Source organism: Rhinopithecus bieti, unplaced genomic scaffold (genome assembly GCF_001698545.2).
Source record: "Rhinopithecus bieti isolate Rb0 unplaced genomic scaffold, ASM169854v2 scaffold_11964, whole genome shotgun sequence".
NCBI classification, from domain to species: domain Eukaryota; kingdom Metazoa; phylum Chordata; class Mammalia; order Primates; family Cercopithecidae; genus Rhinopithecus; species Rhinopithecus bieti.
In genome coordinates this window covers 4,809,709-4,827,211 of record NW_016807677.1, presented here as the reverse complement: position 1 = coordinate 4,827,211, position 17,503 = coordinate 4,809,709, and the positions used below count along the sequence as shown (strand labels likewise).

Genomic DNA, 17,503 nt, shown 5'->3' with positions numbered 1-17,503 from the left:
TGGCTGAGAGGTTTACAACTTAAACTCATGGCAGAGGGAGAAATTGGCTCAATCACTTGGAGTAATGGTACATGGAGAGCCAGTTGGGCATGACTGCTATTTAACTCAAGGAAACCAGGCTGCTGCGCTTAACGTACGTACACACTAATAAACATGTCATGCTACGAGGTGAAAATTAACACCACTCCCTGCACACCCTGCTTTGCTCCCCATTTGCCTGCTTACCTCACTCCCAACAGAATGAACGAGATAAGCCTGGGAGAACAGGGCCACAAACAGCTGCGCTCAGCTGCAATTAGAAGCCAAGAAACACAGGTCATGCTTCATTCTTTTAAAGAGATTTAAAATTGGCCGGGCACAGTGGCATACGCCTGTAGTCCCAGCACTTTGGGAGGCCAAAGTGGACAGATCACCTGAGGTCAGCAGTTCGAGACCACCCTGGCTAACATGGCGAAAACCCGTCTCTACTGAAAATACAAAAATTAGCTGGGCATAGTGGTGGGTGCCTCTCAGCTACTCGGGAGGCTGAGGCAGGAGAATCGCTTGAACCAGGGAGGCAGAGGTTGCAGTGAGCTGAGAACGCACCACCGTACTCCAGCCTGGGCAACAGAGCGACACTCCATCTCAAAAACCAAAGCCAAACAAAACAAAAATAAAATTAATTACAATGTCTTACTCCAAATATTTATAAGTTACTTTGGAGGAGGAGGGTAGAAAGAAAGATTACCTGACAACACTAATATTACCTAATGTTTTCAGATCTTTTACTGTGGGCCAGGCACTCCTTGAGCATCCTCCCAGAATCTTTAGTGAGGTGGATACTCTAATTGTCCTCAATTTACAGGGGGCACATTGCAAATCAGAGAGCTTAAGTAATTTTCTTGAGACCACCCAGGACCAATGTGGTGGATGTATTGAATACAGACCCACCTGATTAAATCAAAGCCCACAGTCTTAGCCTTTATGCTATGCTGGGTATTTATGGTACAAAGGAGGAAGTGGAAGATGGGAAGATCACTGGCTTGACCAAAGTCTGGAATAGATCCACATTATGATGCCTTCCTTTCTGCCCCCATCCTTGCACCCATAGAAACTCAGTTGGGTGGGAGAGGCTGCTAAGGAAAAAGAGGCTCACAGGAAAAAGGGTAAACTAGAAACTGTCAGGATCTTTCCTCATTTGCCCTTTGGCCCTGTCCACACAGGGTGCCCAATGCATAACTTCCTCGTGGTCAAGTGGATCTGGAGGCCTCTCCTTGTCCCAGTGAAATCCCAGCTCAGGTGCTGTATCCTTGCTGCTTCTGACAAATGAAACCAAGATGTATTAATTAAGGTAATGCTAGTTACTATAATAAGCTGAAAAATATGTAACAGCTAAAAACTAGGGTTGCTAGATTTAGGAAAATAAAACAAACAGAAAATTGAAATTTGAATTTCAGATAAACAATTTTTTAGTATAATTATGTTCCATGCAATATTTGAGACATACTAAAAAGTTATTCATTGTTTATCTGAGATTCAAATTTAACATTTTCATTAATTTAGTTTATTTGGCAGCCCTATGGAAGATATCAGAAGTTTATTTCTTATTTATATAAAATCCAAAATAGATGTTTTTTAGTAGGCAGGCAGCTTTTCTCCAAGCGTAATTCAGGGCTCGAGGCTCCGTCCACCTTGGCCCTGCTGTCTTTCATTGCTCAGCTTCTAAGATAGCTCTATGCTCATGGGATCAAGTCACAGGAAAGAAAAGGGAATGTGGAGTTCCAGCTGGGAGTTTTTATGGGCCAGTCCTGGAAGTGGCACAGAGGATTTCTGCTCACAATCTGTTGGCCAGAACTCAATCACATGGCCTGCACCTCACTGCACGGTAAGCCAAAAAATGTAGGTGTGCCCAGGAAGAAGTTTGGGGAACAGCTAGCCAGTCTCTGCCACACCTGGTAACAGCAGAGTGAATCTGTCAGTACTCGTGCCTAATGCGTGTCTCAAATGCTAGTGCTAGATTCAGTCAGCAGTGGATGAACCCTACATCCACTGGGGTTCCTAGGAGGGGTCAGATGCTCTCCTCTCTGCCTTGAACTGGGTAGCTGCTTGGGCCTGGGATGACAAGCCCATCGTGGGAGTGATAAGCAATGTGATTCAAATTCATTTCACTTCAATTCAATGCAATTTTTTTTTTTTTGAGATGGGCTCTCACGCTGTTGCCAACACTGGAGTGCAGTGGTGTGATTACGGCTCACAGCAGCCTCCTGGGCTCAAGCAATTCTCCTTTCCCAGCTTCCCAAGTAGCTGGGACTACAGGTGTATGCCGCCATGTTCGATTCATTTATTTTTTATTTTTTTTGTAGACAGGAGGCCTCACTATGTTGCCCAGGCTGGTGTCCAACTCCTGAGCTCACGCGATCCTCCCGCCTCAGCCTCCCAAAATGCTGGGATTACGGGCGTAAGCCACCATGCCTAGACAATTTAATAAACATTTATTAAAACTCCTAGGATATTTAGAAAAGCTTGGTTCTAGGCTCCTGGGGAAGACATTAACTGAAACAGCCCAGTTATACCCTCAATTAGCTGTATACAATTAAATTCAACAGATATCCTCAACCCTTATCCACAGTCCATTCATCTTTCAAAGGCTGGTGAAAACCTCATAGCACAAGGAATTCTGCCCTAAATGTTTGAATATAGTATGGTCCCCTCTCTCCCTAATTCCTAAAATATTTGTTCTCTATGTTCATTCATTCATTCATGCATGCATGCTTTCAGGTGGTTCATCGACAAACATTTACAACTACTCTGTTTGACAGTGTGCTAGGCTCTGCAGCTTGGGAGTGGAAATACTAAATTGAACAAGACTGAGGTCTTGTCTTGCAGAAACTCACAAAGGAGGGGGTGGTCAGAATGAAGACTCAGTCAGATATAAGGCAGATGGTGGTAAATACTGTAATAAATGTTCAAATAGTGCTAAGGGGCTTACGGAGAATGGGAGAAATTAATTCTGACTCAAGGGTGGGTGGAGAAGATTACATCCAAGATCCAGCAATGACTTCCAAAAGAGACAAATGAACCTGGCCTGGCAAGGGAGGCAGAGTCAAAGTGTCTGGCTCAGAGCCCACCACAGCCTTGGCTCACAGGCATCTCCCGGTCTTCCACTCACTCAGTCCTTTCAGGGAAAGGCACTGAGCCTTTCCCAAGGGAGAACTCCAAGGACATCTTTCATTTCGTCTTACAAATCCATACAAATTTGCAATTCTACTCCACAAGATACGAGCGTTTGTCTTGCTATAATTTTAATATGATTGGCATAAATTACCTGTTATCAAGTAAAATAGCTTCATCTTATGCCTTGTGTACCCCTGACATACCACTGCTATTTGAAAAGAGGCTTCTCCAGAAACTCAGCTTCTCAGCGTGTGTGACTGGAAGGTGAGTGTTCGCTTACCCCTTGCATTTTCTCCCTATCGGGATAAATGGAATATTCTGCTTTAAGGACCCGAAGTCTGGCCATATCATGTTTTGTGAACAGCCAACACAGTAACTATGGTTGAGGCCTGTATTCGATGAATGAGGTTTTCATATGCTTCGTTCACATCAGGAGAGAGAGAGAGAGAAAAAAAAAACTTGGTAAAGGACATGGAGTTGTATTTCTGGACTATGGTGGCACCTCCAAGGATTATGGTTTTCCTTTTGCATGGGTTTGTCCATTACTATAACGCTCCTGTTATAAAACAGCTGCCGTGGATCGAAATCCATAATGTTAACTCAAAAGTTAAGCAGTACGCTATTATAGTTAAACAGCATAAGAAACTGTTACACAGCCCCTCTTCCTGGCCCCCCAACAAAGAAACATCAAACTGTTAAAAACACCCGTGTCTCCCCATGAGGACTTGGGGTTAATTTTCAGCATGGTGTCTGGGGATTCATCTGTGGGACCCCCATTACCCGTAATAGGACTCATGCTGCTTCACTTCATGCACACGATATGGAAAATGCACCCTTCCCTAGTGACGAAATTTTAGTTTTGAAATTGAGGCTAGCTTTTGCAGAACAAAGCAGATTTCCAGAAACACCAAAAACTATTCAATGTTGGCCTAGAGCCTATGTGTCCGTGCTTATGTGAGTATGTGTATCCGAAAGGGAGAAAATGTCTTCCTGTAAGTGCATATGCCCCTTTCAAAGACAATATTCAAACATTATGCTTGATAGCTGACAGCGATCAATGGTTGCTGTGTTTCACCCCAAAGCTTTGTTAGGAACCCCGTAAAACCTGGCACATGGTTTGTGACACCCAGTGAAACACGGTGCTTCTTCCATAATATCCTGAGCCCTGCTGCCTGTCATTAAGGGACCTCTCTTATTAAGCATCTCTTTTTTAAATGGCTGCCATCATCTGGTCCCAGTGTACATTAAATCCCATTATAATTATGAACACACGTCCCCATAACATTCGTTGCAGATCTCATCCTCGCTGCCTACCCCCTTAGGGCATCTTTGCACTAATAACAACTCAGATTTGCTATCTGAGTTGACAACATTAGGTCCCAACAGCATTTGCAATATGTTGGGAAAAGAGATAGAGACAGAAGAAGAAGCTTTTTCTTCCTCAATCATGAAGATCTTGGGGTCACAGTGACCCAAGGCCTCAGGGGCTAAAAAAAAAAAAAGAAAAAAAAAATCCCTCCTCCTGCCCTTTTGAAAAGTTACTCTCTGCTCTGCAGATGAGGGAAGGGCATACTTGGCACCTGGAAGAGAAACTCAAGTTTGTAAACACCACTAACCAGGTCTCTGTTGGTTGGGGTGGTGATGGTGGTGGTAGTGGTGGGGTGGGGGATGAGGGATGATGGCAATCACTAATCAAAGAAGCCGTCTTACTTGGTTTGCTGAGCATCAACTAACTGGAACACATAACACACACATCACCTGATTCTTTCCCCCTTTGCTTTTGGAGGGGCATCCAAGAAGTAATGTGAAAGAATTAAACTTTAAAACAAAACAAAATGTCAACATATACAGGAGTAAATTCTACTCTGCCTAACTTTTTTTTTTTTTTTGAGATGAGATCTTTCTCTGTCGCCCAGACTGGAGTGCAGTGGTGCAATCTCAGCTCACTGCAGCCACCACCTCCCGGGTTCAAGCGATTCTCCTGCCTCAGCCTCCTAAGTAGCTGGTATTACAGGCATATGTCACCATGCCTGGTTAATTTTTGTATTTTTAGTAGAGATAGGGTTTCACCATGTTGGCCAGGCTGGTCTCGAACTCCTGACCTCAAGAGATCTGCCTGCCTCGGCCTCCTAAAGTGCTGAGATTATAGGCATGAGCCACTGCGCCCAACCTATTCTGCCCAACTGTTGACATCACCCACAGCTCTATAGTAGATGTCTGGAGTGATGATCTGAAGGACTGTAAGACTGTAAGATTTTTTGACTCCAGAAATGGACACAATAGGTTTGCAGTGTCTTCCCCTAACAGTCCCTGGTAGGGTAAAGGTCTGATGTCCTGGTGCATTCCCCAGTGGCCATCTGGAGTTCTCAACTGCAGAAAATACTTTTCCTCTACTCAAGGGCATCACTACCTGCATCTCTCCCTGAACATGCTTCATTCTCCACTCATCACAAGTTTTTGGGGAAATGCAAAGTAGCATCTTCTCCCCAAAAGGTAGGGATCCTTGATTTTTTTTTTTAAATCGTGATAGAAAAGTTTACTTTGAAATAAAAAAATTAAATATATGTCCCAAATTAAGAGTTGGAACTTAAAGAGTTGCAACATTCCATTCATACTCAGAATACTCAAAACACCACTACATTCTTCTTCCTATCTCTTTAGTTGAAGATTTTTTGTAATTCAAAGCCCCCTTCACAACTTCTGCCTGAGATTCTGAGGGAGGAGACAAAGTGTAAGATCCTGGGGGATCTAAGTCTGTTTACCTGGTGACCAAGCTGAGAACCATTTGGTCCTCAGCTTGGTTGGCTGCTGCACAGATCTTGGCCTCAGAAGAGCAAGAGAAGAAGGAAAGTTAAAAGCCCTTGTTTCCTTGATCTATTTCACTAGAGGCTATATAATCTAGAAGTTAAGAGCATGAGCTTTGCAATCAGAATGGTCTGATTTAAAGTTTCAGCTCTGATGTTTAATAGAGCTACAGTCTGCAGTAGGGCACTTAATCTCTCTGAGCCTCAGTTTTCATGTCCACAGAAACTGGGAAAATAATAGCACCTGCGTTAATAGGATTGTTATGTGGATTAAATAAAACAACATAGGTAACGTGTTAAGGTTCATAGTCAGTGCTGAGAATGAGTTATTATTTTCACTGTCTCATTCCTGTATGATCTCTTAGAACTGCTATACCCTCCTCTTCCACTAACTGAGCTCTGAAAGACTGCCAGTGGTGGGAGGTACATGGATAAAGAAGGAGATGAGAGAATAAGAAGATTTAGCAATGGAATTCCATGCAAAGACCAGCTCATCTATTCCTCTGTCTCTAGCATGATCTCCCCCTGAGATTGAGATCTCCTGTATTTTTAGAACTGATACCCAGATTTCCCTTACAAGACCCTTCAAGAAAAAATGTAAAAGAAAAATCACTCTAAATACATGAACATGAGAGAGACAGAAAGACAGCGGGCATGCGCGCGCGAGAGCGATTGAGTATTCTCTTGTAATTTTCCATCCTGCTTGTTTTTAGGTGCTGCCATATGAAATCTCTGAACTGAGGATTCTCATCAGCCTTCCCAGGACCCAAGGACATAGCCCTGGCTATAAATGGTGCCAGTTTTGGTGGGGGAGCTGCTGCTGCTTTATCTGGGCCCAATAAACCTTATCAAACTGCTGTGCAGCCAGCCTTCAGCGCTAAGTGGAAATGCTTGGAGCCCAATGCTGGCATTCAGCCCACAGCCTCGCCTGCCTTCTTCCTTTTTGTTACCTTCTCCACCTCTTAAATTCAGGCATTAATCTCTCTTTAACACTTACTAACAAGGGCTGGGCTTTTTAATGGGCAGAGTTTATGAAGCAAGGGAGATTTTCACATAGAGTGAATATGGCATGGGGGTGGGGAGGCCAGGGCCATGGAGGATTGTGCTTTCTCTCCCATTGTTTCCAGAGATTCTCTCTTTCTCTGATTTGAGGATTAATAGGAGATTAGGATCAGGGGGTTAATTGTGTGCTTCTCCTGCTACTGCACTGAGGAGAGGCTGGTAGGTGGATGTGGACAGCAAAGCGGAAACCTCCAGCAGGCACTGTCTAGGCAGAAGCTCAACAAGTGTAATGATTCTTTCTTCTATTTCCCTGGTGAGGCACCAGGAGGGTCTTTTCTCCTCTCCTTACATCCCTCCACTCTTGCTTTCCTTGCAGACCAGTTCTTTCCTAACTTTCTTTAAATCCCTTTCCTCTAACAGAGTGTATAGACCTTAGTTAGAGAAACAGGTAGTCTCTAAAAGGAATTGCTCTGTATTGTTAATGAAATGAATACCCAGGGACTGGGTTTCCCATTCCCTTGCCTTGGGTTTGATGTGGTTGTATCCAGTGCTATCAGAGGAGTCCTTCCTTCACTCAAGTGTGTTCCCCTGCCCAGCTCTCTCTGCAGACTCCTGCTGGGCTGAGGTTTCCCTGCTCTTAGGAGTCAGGAGTGGCTCTTGCTGGGATGGACTGACCCGTCTTTGGGGCTGTCCCATGAGCGGCCCTTGTGAACCCGGATCAGTTCCGATGTGTAAACTCTGCTGTCTGGCCTTCAGCGGGCAGATACAGATTTCTGCCACCTTCCATGGCCCTACAGTTCATGGGAGAGTGACTTGACTCTCCGTCTGGAGCAGTGCCAGAGGCACGCATAGAGATGTGGATTCTAGGTGAGTCCTGCGGAAAACCTTTGGTCCACCCGCGAGTCACGGACAGAACATGCAGACCCAGGCCTCGGTGACATAAGCCCCGCATTGCTAAAATCACGTGAGCTCGAGGGCTGACTAGCCTGAGACCCCTGGATGGCGCTCTCGGCCACTCCCACTTCCCACCCTAACCTCCTGGGTTTTGGTCAGAATCCACAGCCCGTGCCCAAAGAGCGCTTCCCGCCTCTGGCACCCTACCTTCGCTCAGCTCCAGGGACAAGAGGAGAGGGCAGCTTTCTGTAGTCATAGGAAGGGTACATTTTCTTTGGCTGCTCTACCCTCTAAAGTAGGGCGGCCCGCTGAAGGAGGACGCACTTTTGAGGGGCCCAGAGCTTTTCCAAGTTTCCCCCTGCCCCCTGAAGACTGTGCACTGAGCTGGGCGCAGTTCTGGGAAACTGTTTGCACCCAGATTGCTGGGGGTCGGGGGTCGGGGGTCGGGTGCGGGCAGAACCGAGAGGCTGTCCAAGTCTGAGAGAGAGAAAAGTTTCTCCCAGGACTCGACCTTGGCCTCCAGCAATCGCGACAGCTAAAAAGGGACGTCTCGCTTCGACAATAGATCTCCGCGGACCTTCTGGCACCTGGTTCACCAGGATCCTCGAACTTCGCCTCGGGAGACTTCTTGAAATCCGGATGCTCAAGCCGGGAGGCGCGCAGTAGCCAGGAGGATGAGAGGCCCGGGTTTGGGCTAGGAAAGCGGCCTTTTGAAACAGATGTCAGGGGCTACTGGGAATGCAGCCCAGAGCCATGAGAAAAAAGTTAAAGGCGAGATGACACGCACTGAATTGAGGCAAACATTGGAAAAGGGGACAAAACTGCATGCTTGAGCACCGGGGTGCAGGGGAGGGGGGACAATGTATCCAATGGAAATTAACATCTTGGGAGTAGGTGGGGGCTGCTGCGCGCCCTTCACCGTCAGTTCCCCTATTAAGGATTCCGCGTCCCCTGCACGCCTGTCTTCTAGCTCCTTCCTTCCTCTCCGCTCGGCCGGTGAGCGGCGGCCGCCGGCGCCCCAGCAGCAGCTAGATGTCAGGCGAAGCCCGGAGCGCGGAGCGCGGGGAAGGGAGGGGAAGGGAGGGGAGGGGAAAGGAGAGGTGGGGCGGGGAGCGCGCGCGGGCTCGGCCAGTGCGGGGTGGTGGGCGGGCTGAGCCCGGGGACGGGGAGGGGGGAGGGAAGGGGGGCAGCTGTGGGCAGGGAGCCGGGTTCGGCCGCCAGCACTAAAGATGGAGAGGCGCCGGGGCCTTGCAGGGGAGGGGGCTCGGCGTTGACGTGGGACGCGGCGGAGGCGCAGCAGCCGGTGGTGATTTGCTAACCTCGCAGCAGAGAGGAGTTGAGGGCGATGAGAGCGGGTACTGCGAACTGCCGGGCGATGCTGTCGCTGCCGCCGTGATACGGAGAGCAACAGTTCCCCAGCAACACCCCTCCCCGACACAGGCACACACCCCCCGACAGGCACGCACACCCACCCCACAGTGCCCGGCTCGGCTGCGGTGAGTGAGGGGCCGGGAAGAGGCGCACCGCCGAGCGAGCGCCGCGCGCCGGGGCTCCCCGGGGCTGGAGAGGTCTCGGGGGCGCGCGCTCGCTTCGGCCACTCGGCCGCTGGGCTTGTGCCTTTTTTATTTGGCGTGTTCCCTTCCTGCCGCTGCAGCCGTCGCCGCAACCGGTTGGGGGTCGGCTAGAAGGGGGAGCCCCGGCTGTCAGCCTGGGCACAGCTGCCTCCCCAGCCCTTCCTCTCCTAGGGCACGGTCGGGGTGAGAGGTGGGGGGCGTAGCGGTCTGCGGGGGCTGAGGGCGTGCGCAGAGGGTCGGGGATCCGGAGGCTTTGTACCGGCAGGGACCAGCGGAGGAAAAGAGCCGGTGGGTGCTCTTATGTATGCGGACCGGTGCGCGGGCGCGAGATAGGGTTGTGGTTTATTTATTTGTGTGTCTATTCGCCGGCTGGGAAGCTAGAATCGGAGGAGCTGACGAGTAGATCTGGGGGCGGAGGGGAACAGGACTGGGACTGCTTACGTTTTGTTTCTGTTTGAAAAAACGTGGTGGGCTTTTTATTGATTGGACTTGATCCCCCCCTTTTGCAGGGGAGGGAGGGAAGCTCCAGAGGGTCTCCAGCGCTGCGGGCCCTCCTCGGCTCTCGGCGGGACCGGCGGTGACACCGGAGCTCGCCGTGCGCTCCCGGCCGCTCTCGGTGGGTGCGGGTCTCTGCACCTGATGCGTTCGGGATGCCTTTTCCACCCTGGCGCGCCCGCCGCTAGCTCGCACAGCGCCTCGCACACGCCCGCACGCGCTTAAAATGCGCAGGGTCCCGCCGGCCGGCGTACCCACTGGGACGCACGGAGCGCTCCGCACCGACTCGCTCGCCGCCTCCCCGAGACGCTCACACCGTTCTTCGGCCGGGCGCGCTGGCCGCTGGCGCCGCTGGCCAGAGGCCCGGGACCCAGCCGGTCGCTCCCCGGGGGTCACGGCCCTGGGTCGGAGAGGGAGGGCGGGCAGACCCCTTCTCGCCTTTCCTCCCACAACTCGTTTGCGGGGCTTTTGTGCTTCCCCTTAGCCGCGGGGCGGGTCCGCCTCCCTGCTGCTCTCCCCGCGGAGTCCAGCCCGCCCGGACTGTCGCCTTTCCTCCCAGTCTCTTTCGCTTTCCCTCGTCCCTAGCTCAGCTCTTCATCTTTCAGGCGTCTAGCTCCTCGGGAAAAGTTGCTTCCCCAAGTTTCCTGAAGTCGTCTCCAAGTCTCGGTGGGGGTCGCTGGGAACTGGAGGCGTGTGAGAGCGCGGTCGATCCCCGTAGCTCAGGCGGGTTATCGCCGGTTCTTCCCCGCGCCGCCAGGCTGGACGCTGCAGCCAGCGCCGGCCGCATCGCGGGCGCCGAGCGGCGGGAGGGGAAGACGGCTGCCCGTGGGCGCCCCGATTTCCCTCAGGACCCAAAGGGCTTGTTTTGGGGCGCCAAGCTTCCATTCTTTTGGCTGTTCCCTCCTAGTTCTCAGAAGCCCCGATGTCTGCGGGAAAGCACGCGGTGGCGAGGCTCTGCTGAATGTTCATCCCACCCTTGACGGCCTCCGTCCCCACCCCGGGGTAGGCAACAAAAGTGTCTTGACCAGCCGTCCTGTGAATCCTTTCTGCGTGAGCTTGGTGGCTCCTGAACTGATAGACCTTCTTTTGGGGGTGGAGGCAAGCAAGCAGTGTTCGAAGAGTGAGGGAGAGACCTTGCTGTTCCTTGCTCTCAGTGCATTCACTGCAATATTGGTCGCTGCAAGGCAGACACGGGGAGGGCCCTGGGCCTGCGCGGTCTTTCTTACACTCCTTAAGCGGAGTTTGGAGTCTAGGAGCCCTCTTATTGATCCCAAACAGGCTCTGGGAGAGGCCTTTGTTTCCCAGCCCTGTCTTCCCTTCGTATTGGTTGTAACTCACACCACAGATGCTGGTGCCAATATCACTTCCAGCGCCTCTGAGCCATGTCCGGCATCCCTTGCTGCCCCTGGTCACAGGACTTGCAGACTCCTTGGAGCCTGTGGGACACACGTGGAGTTCACACACCCAGCCCAGCATGAGCACTCCTGGCTGTAGGGGAGCATATTTACTGTGGTCTCTCTCCATACCTTAATGATCCATCCTTCTTCGTTTTTTAGATCCTCCTGTCCACCGGGCAGTTGTGGGCAGGACGGTAGGTACAGCACCTCATATAAGTGTGTGTGTGTGTGTATGTAAACACACACACGCTTTTTTTTTTTTTTAAATGTCTGAGACGGAGTTTTGCTGTTGTTGCCCAGCCTGGAGCGCAATGGCGCAATCTCGGCTCACCGCAACCTCCGCCTCCCGGGTTCAAGTGATTCTCCTGCCTCAGCCTCGCTAGTAGCTGGGATTACAGGCGGGTGCCACCGCGCCTGGCTAATTTTGTATGTTTTGTAGAGACGGGGCTTCTCCACGTTGGTCAGGCTGGTCTCGAACTCCCGACCCCAAGTGATCCGCCTGCAGGGGCCTCCTAGAGTGCTGGGATTAGAGGCGTGAGACACCACGCCCTGCCCCACACACGCTTTCTGTCTGTCTCTGGCTGGTGTACATACACACAGTTCAGATTTTAGATTATACATACAATAACTTTGAGGCTTCCATGGGTAGAAATGAGCTAAGTTTGTGTGTGGGTTGTATATATGTGACTGTTAGTACCTAGGGATAGGGACAGGGCTTGGGGCTGCCAGTGCTTTGCAACCTTGAGAATAGTAGAAGGCCAGAGGCCAAGGCTGATGGTGAGAGCATAGCCTTTGCGGAGGAGAGCCCAGTGTCCATAGATGTCTGTGGGCCATGACTACAGGCTCCTGGCCTCCAGTGAGTTTGACTCTGCTTCTGGGGCTCCTGCAGTGAGGCAGAGTTTAGAAAAACTTTGTTTTAAAGATGAGGTTTGACATCCAGGGGGTTGGCGTGAAGCTGACAAGGAAGGGGCTAAAGTCTTGCTAATTTTAAGTAAGTGCACTTCATCATAATGAATGTTGGCCTTGCCTAGGGAGCTCCTACTCTCAGATGCAGAGAAAGCTGAGGACTTACAGGACTTCACTACAATTTTCATTTCACTTCATCTAACAGATGTCATAGAGTAGTGAATTAGGCATCTGCTGTGGCAGAACCTTCTTTTCACTCTCAGCATCCCTGGGCTTGAAAGGCAGATTTGTAAATTTCTAGGAAGCTACTTCAATTAAAATCTCTAAGATTCTCTTGCTAGGGGTTTGGCAGCAGGGAGGAGGGGGCATGTTGTAGTGGTTGAATTCTTACTTTTAGGGACACTGATGAATTTGTCTTTTGTTCTCTCATCTCTTTTGCTTCTTCCCCTCTTCTTTCCTCTAGCCTCCTCTATTGGCCCAGGAAGCCCACCCTGCCCCGCCACGCAGAGCCCAGAAGGAAAGAGAGCCTCATGCCTGAGCCGAGGGGAGCACCATGGATCTGACAAAAATGGGCATGATCCAGCTGCAGAACCCTAGCCACCCCACGGGGCTGCTGTGCAAGGCCAACCAGATGCGGCTGGCCGGGACTCTGTGCGATGTGGTCATCATGGTGGACAGCCAGGAGTTCCACGCCCACCGGACGGTGCTGGCCTGCACTAGCAAGATGTTTGAGATCCTCTTCCACCGCAACAGTCAGCACTATACTCTGGACTTCCTCTCGCCAAAGACCTTCCAGCAGATTCTGGAGTATGCATATACAGCCACGCTGCAAGCCAAGGCGGAGGACCTGGATGACCTGCTGTATGCTGCCGAGATCCTGGAGATTGAGTACCTGGAGGAGCAGTGCCTGAAGATCTTGGAGACCATCCAGGCCTCAGACGACAATGACACGGAGGCCACCATGGCCGACGGTGGGGCCGAGGAAGAAGAGGACCGCAAGGCTCGGTACCTCAAGAACATCTTCATCTCAAAGCATTCCAGCGAGGAGAGTGGGTATGCCAGTGTGGCTGGACAGAGCCTCCCTGCGCCCATGGTGGACCAGAGCCCTTCAGTCTCCACCTCATTTGGTCTTTCAGCCATGAGTCCCACCAAGGCTGCAGTGGACAGTTTGATGACCATAGGACAGTCTCTCCTGCAGGGAACTCTTCAGCCACCTGCAGGGCCGGAGGAGCCAACTCTGGCTGGGGGTGGGCGGCACCCTGGGGTGGCTGAGGTGAAGACGGAGATGATGCAGGTGGATGAGGTGCCCAGCCAGGACAGCCCTGGGGCAGCTGAGTCCAGCATCTCAGGAGGGATGGGGGACAAAGTTGAGGAAAGAGGCAAAGAGGGGCCTGGGACCCCAACTCGAAGCAGCGTCATCACCAGTGCTAGGGAGCTGCACTATGGGCGAGAGGAGAGTGCTGAGCAGCTGCCACCCCCAGCTGAGGCTGGCCAGGCCCCCACTGGCCGACCTGAGCACCCAGCACCCCCGCCTGAGAAGCATCTGGGCATCTACTCCGTGTTGCCCAACCACAAGGCTGACGCTGTGTTGAGCATGCCATCTTCGGTGACCTCTGGCCTCCACGTGCAGCCTGCCCTGGCTGTCTCCATGGACTTCAGCACCTATGGGGGGCTGCTGCCCCAGGGCTTCATCCAGAGGGAGCTGTTCAGCAAGCTGGGGGAGCTGGCTGTGGGCATGAAGTCAGAGAGCCGGACCATCGGGGAGCAGTGCAGCGTGTGTGGGGTCGAGCTTCCTGATAACGAGGCTGTGGAGCAGCACAGGTAGGCCCCGCTCCAGCCCCACACCTGATGTGGGACTTGAGGCCCTCACACCCCTTCTTCACACCCTGGCTGCTCCCAGGTTAGGGGCCTGACTCCCCTGTCTTGGCAATTTGTCAAAAAACCAAAAACACTTCTTCTAAGGTTCTGGGGGATAGGGGAGCAGATTTTTTTAGAGTGTAGTGAGAGGGCCTAGGATCTTTCCAAAAAGCATCAGGGGACACTCATGGGCTCAGCTTCTTAATAGGCCCTTCCCTCTGTTTTTTGCTTTTGGGCTCCTGTTTGCTTTTTCTGCTGTTTGGTCTGTTCTCCTTTGCTTGAAGTGACTAATAAAATGGAGAGAAGGAGAAAAGGAGTGGGATGAGGGTCTCTTGTGCCCTGGATCTGACCATGTTACTAGGTTTCAGGTCCTCGGGTTCCCATGCAGTGGTCCCTGCAAAGACAGGCTTTCTGCAGCTTGGGAGAATGGGAGGGGCTGGAGGCTACTTAAGCCACAAGAGCAGCTGCAGGTTCCAAACCTTATTCCTGGTAAAAGTTAATCTCCTTGCTCTGTCTCCCTTCTCATTCTCTGATCCTGCACATGCGTTTAGGGGGAATTGATATAAATGCAAGGGGCAAGGATGGGTATAAGAGTCTTGGTCTTGCAGCCTGTGAAGTCTCATTCTTATCCCATCTCTGCTCACATTGAATTAAATGCCGCTTCAGGCTAGCATTGGCTTCCCTCCGGCTTCCGTTTCCTTCTCTATGAAATAACCATTCATTGAGCTCTTATGACATGTTTGGTTCAGCACTAAGCACTTTCCATGAGTTGCATTTTCATTACAACAGCCCTTTGAGATAGGTAATGTCCTCCTTCTTCTTCTTTTTTTTTTTGTGATATGAAGTTTCGCTCTCATTGCCTAGACTGGAGTGCAATGGCGTGATCTTGGCTCACTGCAACCTCCGCCTCCCGGGTTAAAGCGATTCTTCTGCCTCAGCCTCCTGAGTAGTTGGGATTACAGGCATGCACCACCACACCCAGCTAATTTTGTATTTTTAGTAGAGACGGGATTTCACTATGTTGGTCAGGCTGGTGTCGAGCTGCTGACCTCAGGTGATCTGCCTGCTTTGGCCTCCCAAAGTGCTGGATTACAGGTGTGAGCCACTGTGCCTGGCCAGTAATGTCCTTCTTTTACATGGAACAATACTAAGGCTCAGATGTCAAGTCTCTTTTCCAGGGTCACACAGACAGGGAGAGGCAGGGCTGGATTCAAATTTAGGTCCTTACCCCCTGGTACTCTGCTGCCTTGAAGAGGATCATGTCTGTGGAGCAGAGGGTTTTGGAGATTGCTTGTTGGAAGTGGAGTAAATAACAGAGGGAATCAGTAGCGAGTTTGTTTTTTTTCCTTGCCTCTGTCATAAACCCTATGCCCATCATTTTACCCTCTAGTTTCTGGGTCAGATGAATGGAGTCAAGAAATCCAGCTTTCTGTTGTCATTGACGACAGCGTTTTGCTGCACACCCTGTGGTCTGCTGTTTTGCTGATTCTCTACCTCCCCGCTTCACCCCATTCCCCTGTTGCTCATTCAGGTACGGGGGATGTGAGTGAGAGGGGTTGGGGTGGGGATATCTGGAAGTTGATCTCATCACCCCTAGCCGGAATCTGCTCTGACCCTGCCTCTTCGACAGCTCAGAGGCTTACCTTGTGGAAAGTGCGGCAGAGCTAAACGTAGCCGACTTTTTCCAGTGGGTGCGAAAAATAACCGCCACTAAGGTGTGTCTTCTCGTGCTTCTACTGCTCAGAAATAGACTGAGGTTGTGTTTGTTTCTGCTCAAACTTTCCCAAAGAGGAAACCCCCTCCCCAATGTTGACCAGATCTATGTATCATCTTTCCGGATGTGAATTATTTCGGCTGTGTGCTATGAGAACTAGGGTATGGTGGGAAGTAATTGTTTTTCTAGCTCTCATCAGGTCCTGGTTCCTCGTTGCTTTTCTTTACCTGAGAGGGCCACAAAAGATACCACTCTCTTGAGAGTTCCAAGTTCCCCTTCAGCAAGACCCTCATTCCTCTGGGGAGAGAGGGAGGGTTGGCCATGTTGCATTCAAAAGAGCCTGGGTAGTGGAATTGGCCATATTTAGCGGTGAGAGCCTGTGATACTTATTTAACCTTTCTGGGCCTTGTTTCACTCACTACTTTTGTTTTTTTTTGAGACAGAGTCTCGCTCTGTCACCAACCTGGAGTCCAGTGGTGGCTGGAACTACAGGCGCCCACCACCACGCCCGGCTAATTTTTTTGTATTATTTAGTAGAGACGGGGTTTCACCATGTTAGCCAGGATGGTCTCGATCTCCTGACCTCATGGTCCGCCCGCCTTGGCCTCCCAAAGTGCTGGGATTATAGGCGTGAGCCACCGTGCGCCCAGCCTTCACTCACTTTTTAAAATGGAGATGGTCAACAGGCTTGGTGCTAAATTAATGAAGTAAAATCCAGAAATCACTAGAGCTGGGATGGGCACATAGTCACTGCAGCAGTGAAGAACTGACCCTCTGTCCCTTGTGTAGTTTAGGCCTCATCTCTGCATGGTCCTCATTGGCTCTGAGTTCTAGTGGGTAGTGTCCACAGTGCTACCCTCCATGGGGGCTGTGTTGACTGTGAGGTGGTGCAGAGAATGTCCCTGTCCTTGTGAGCATATGACAGCAAGACACTGGCCCTGGAGTCCTCGGTGTCACATGTGGTCTGCTGACAGGAAGAATGTGCTTTTGTTGTTGTTGTTGTTGTTGTTCAGGCAGAGTCTTACTCTGTCACCCAGGCTGGAGTGCAGTGGCATGATCTCGGCTCACTGCAACCTCTACTTCCCGGGTTCAAATGATTCTCCTGCCTCAGCCTGCTGAGCAGCTGGGACTACAGACGTGCACCACCACGCCCGGCTGATTTTTGTATTTTTAGTAGAGATGGGGTTTCACCATGTTGGCCAGGCTAGCCTGGAACTCCTGGCCTTTAGTGATCCACCTGCCTCGGCCTCCCATAGTGCTGGGATTACATGCGTGTGCCACCCTGCTCGGCCGAGGATGTGCTTTTGACTGAGGGTGGAAAGTCAGCGGTTGCAGCCCAAGAAGCTAGAGCCAGGGACAGTGCCTTTGGTGAGAAGCTTAGGGGTCTAAAGAAATCAGAAAGGGGAGAAAATAATCATGTGTGTGCTCGGCCCTCACTCAGATCAGCAGCCCCTCGGGTCCCAGCTAGACGTCCTTTGTGGAAGGCTTTTTTTCTCCCTCTCACCCTCAAAACTCCAGGATTAATGTGCTATTCCCTTTTTTCTACTGTTCTCTGTCTCCCCCCAACCCATCAGCAGTCTGAGAAATGCTGTGGTGGAAGGAAAAACAGCCCTATAACCAGTACAAACAAAAAGCCAAGAAAAAAAAAAAAAAAAAAAATCGGAAGGGAGATTTTGATGCCAGGAAGCCGTGGCATTCACTGGAAAT

General features: G+C 50.9%; 1 protein-coding gene across 4 annotated transcripts in view; it reads left to right on the top strand.

Annotated features, from left to right (window-relative positions):
- The first annotated feature begins 9,046 nt into the window (after positions 1-9,046).
- ZBTB16 (zinc finger and BTB domain containing 16) overlaps positions 9,047-17,503 on the top strand; it is a 207,056-nt gene continuing 198,599 nt past the window's right edge. For 2 of the 4 annotated variants that reach the window (XM_017883146.1, XM_017883149.1), the window contains exons 1-2: positions 9,047-9,349; positions 12,689-14,046. In XM_017883146.1, coding sequence (XP_017738635.1) covers positions 12,779-14,046 — 1,268 coding nt within the window. In that variant the 5' untranslated portion in view covers positions 9,047-9,349; positions 12,689-12,778. Of the gene's footprint in view, positions 9,350-9,641; positions 9,716-10,835; positions 10,925-12,688; positions 14,047-17,503 lie in introns of those variants that run through there. The other 2 variants (XM_017883148.1, XM_017883147.1) reach the window with 2 other exon arrangements.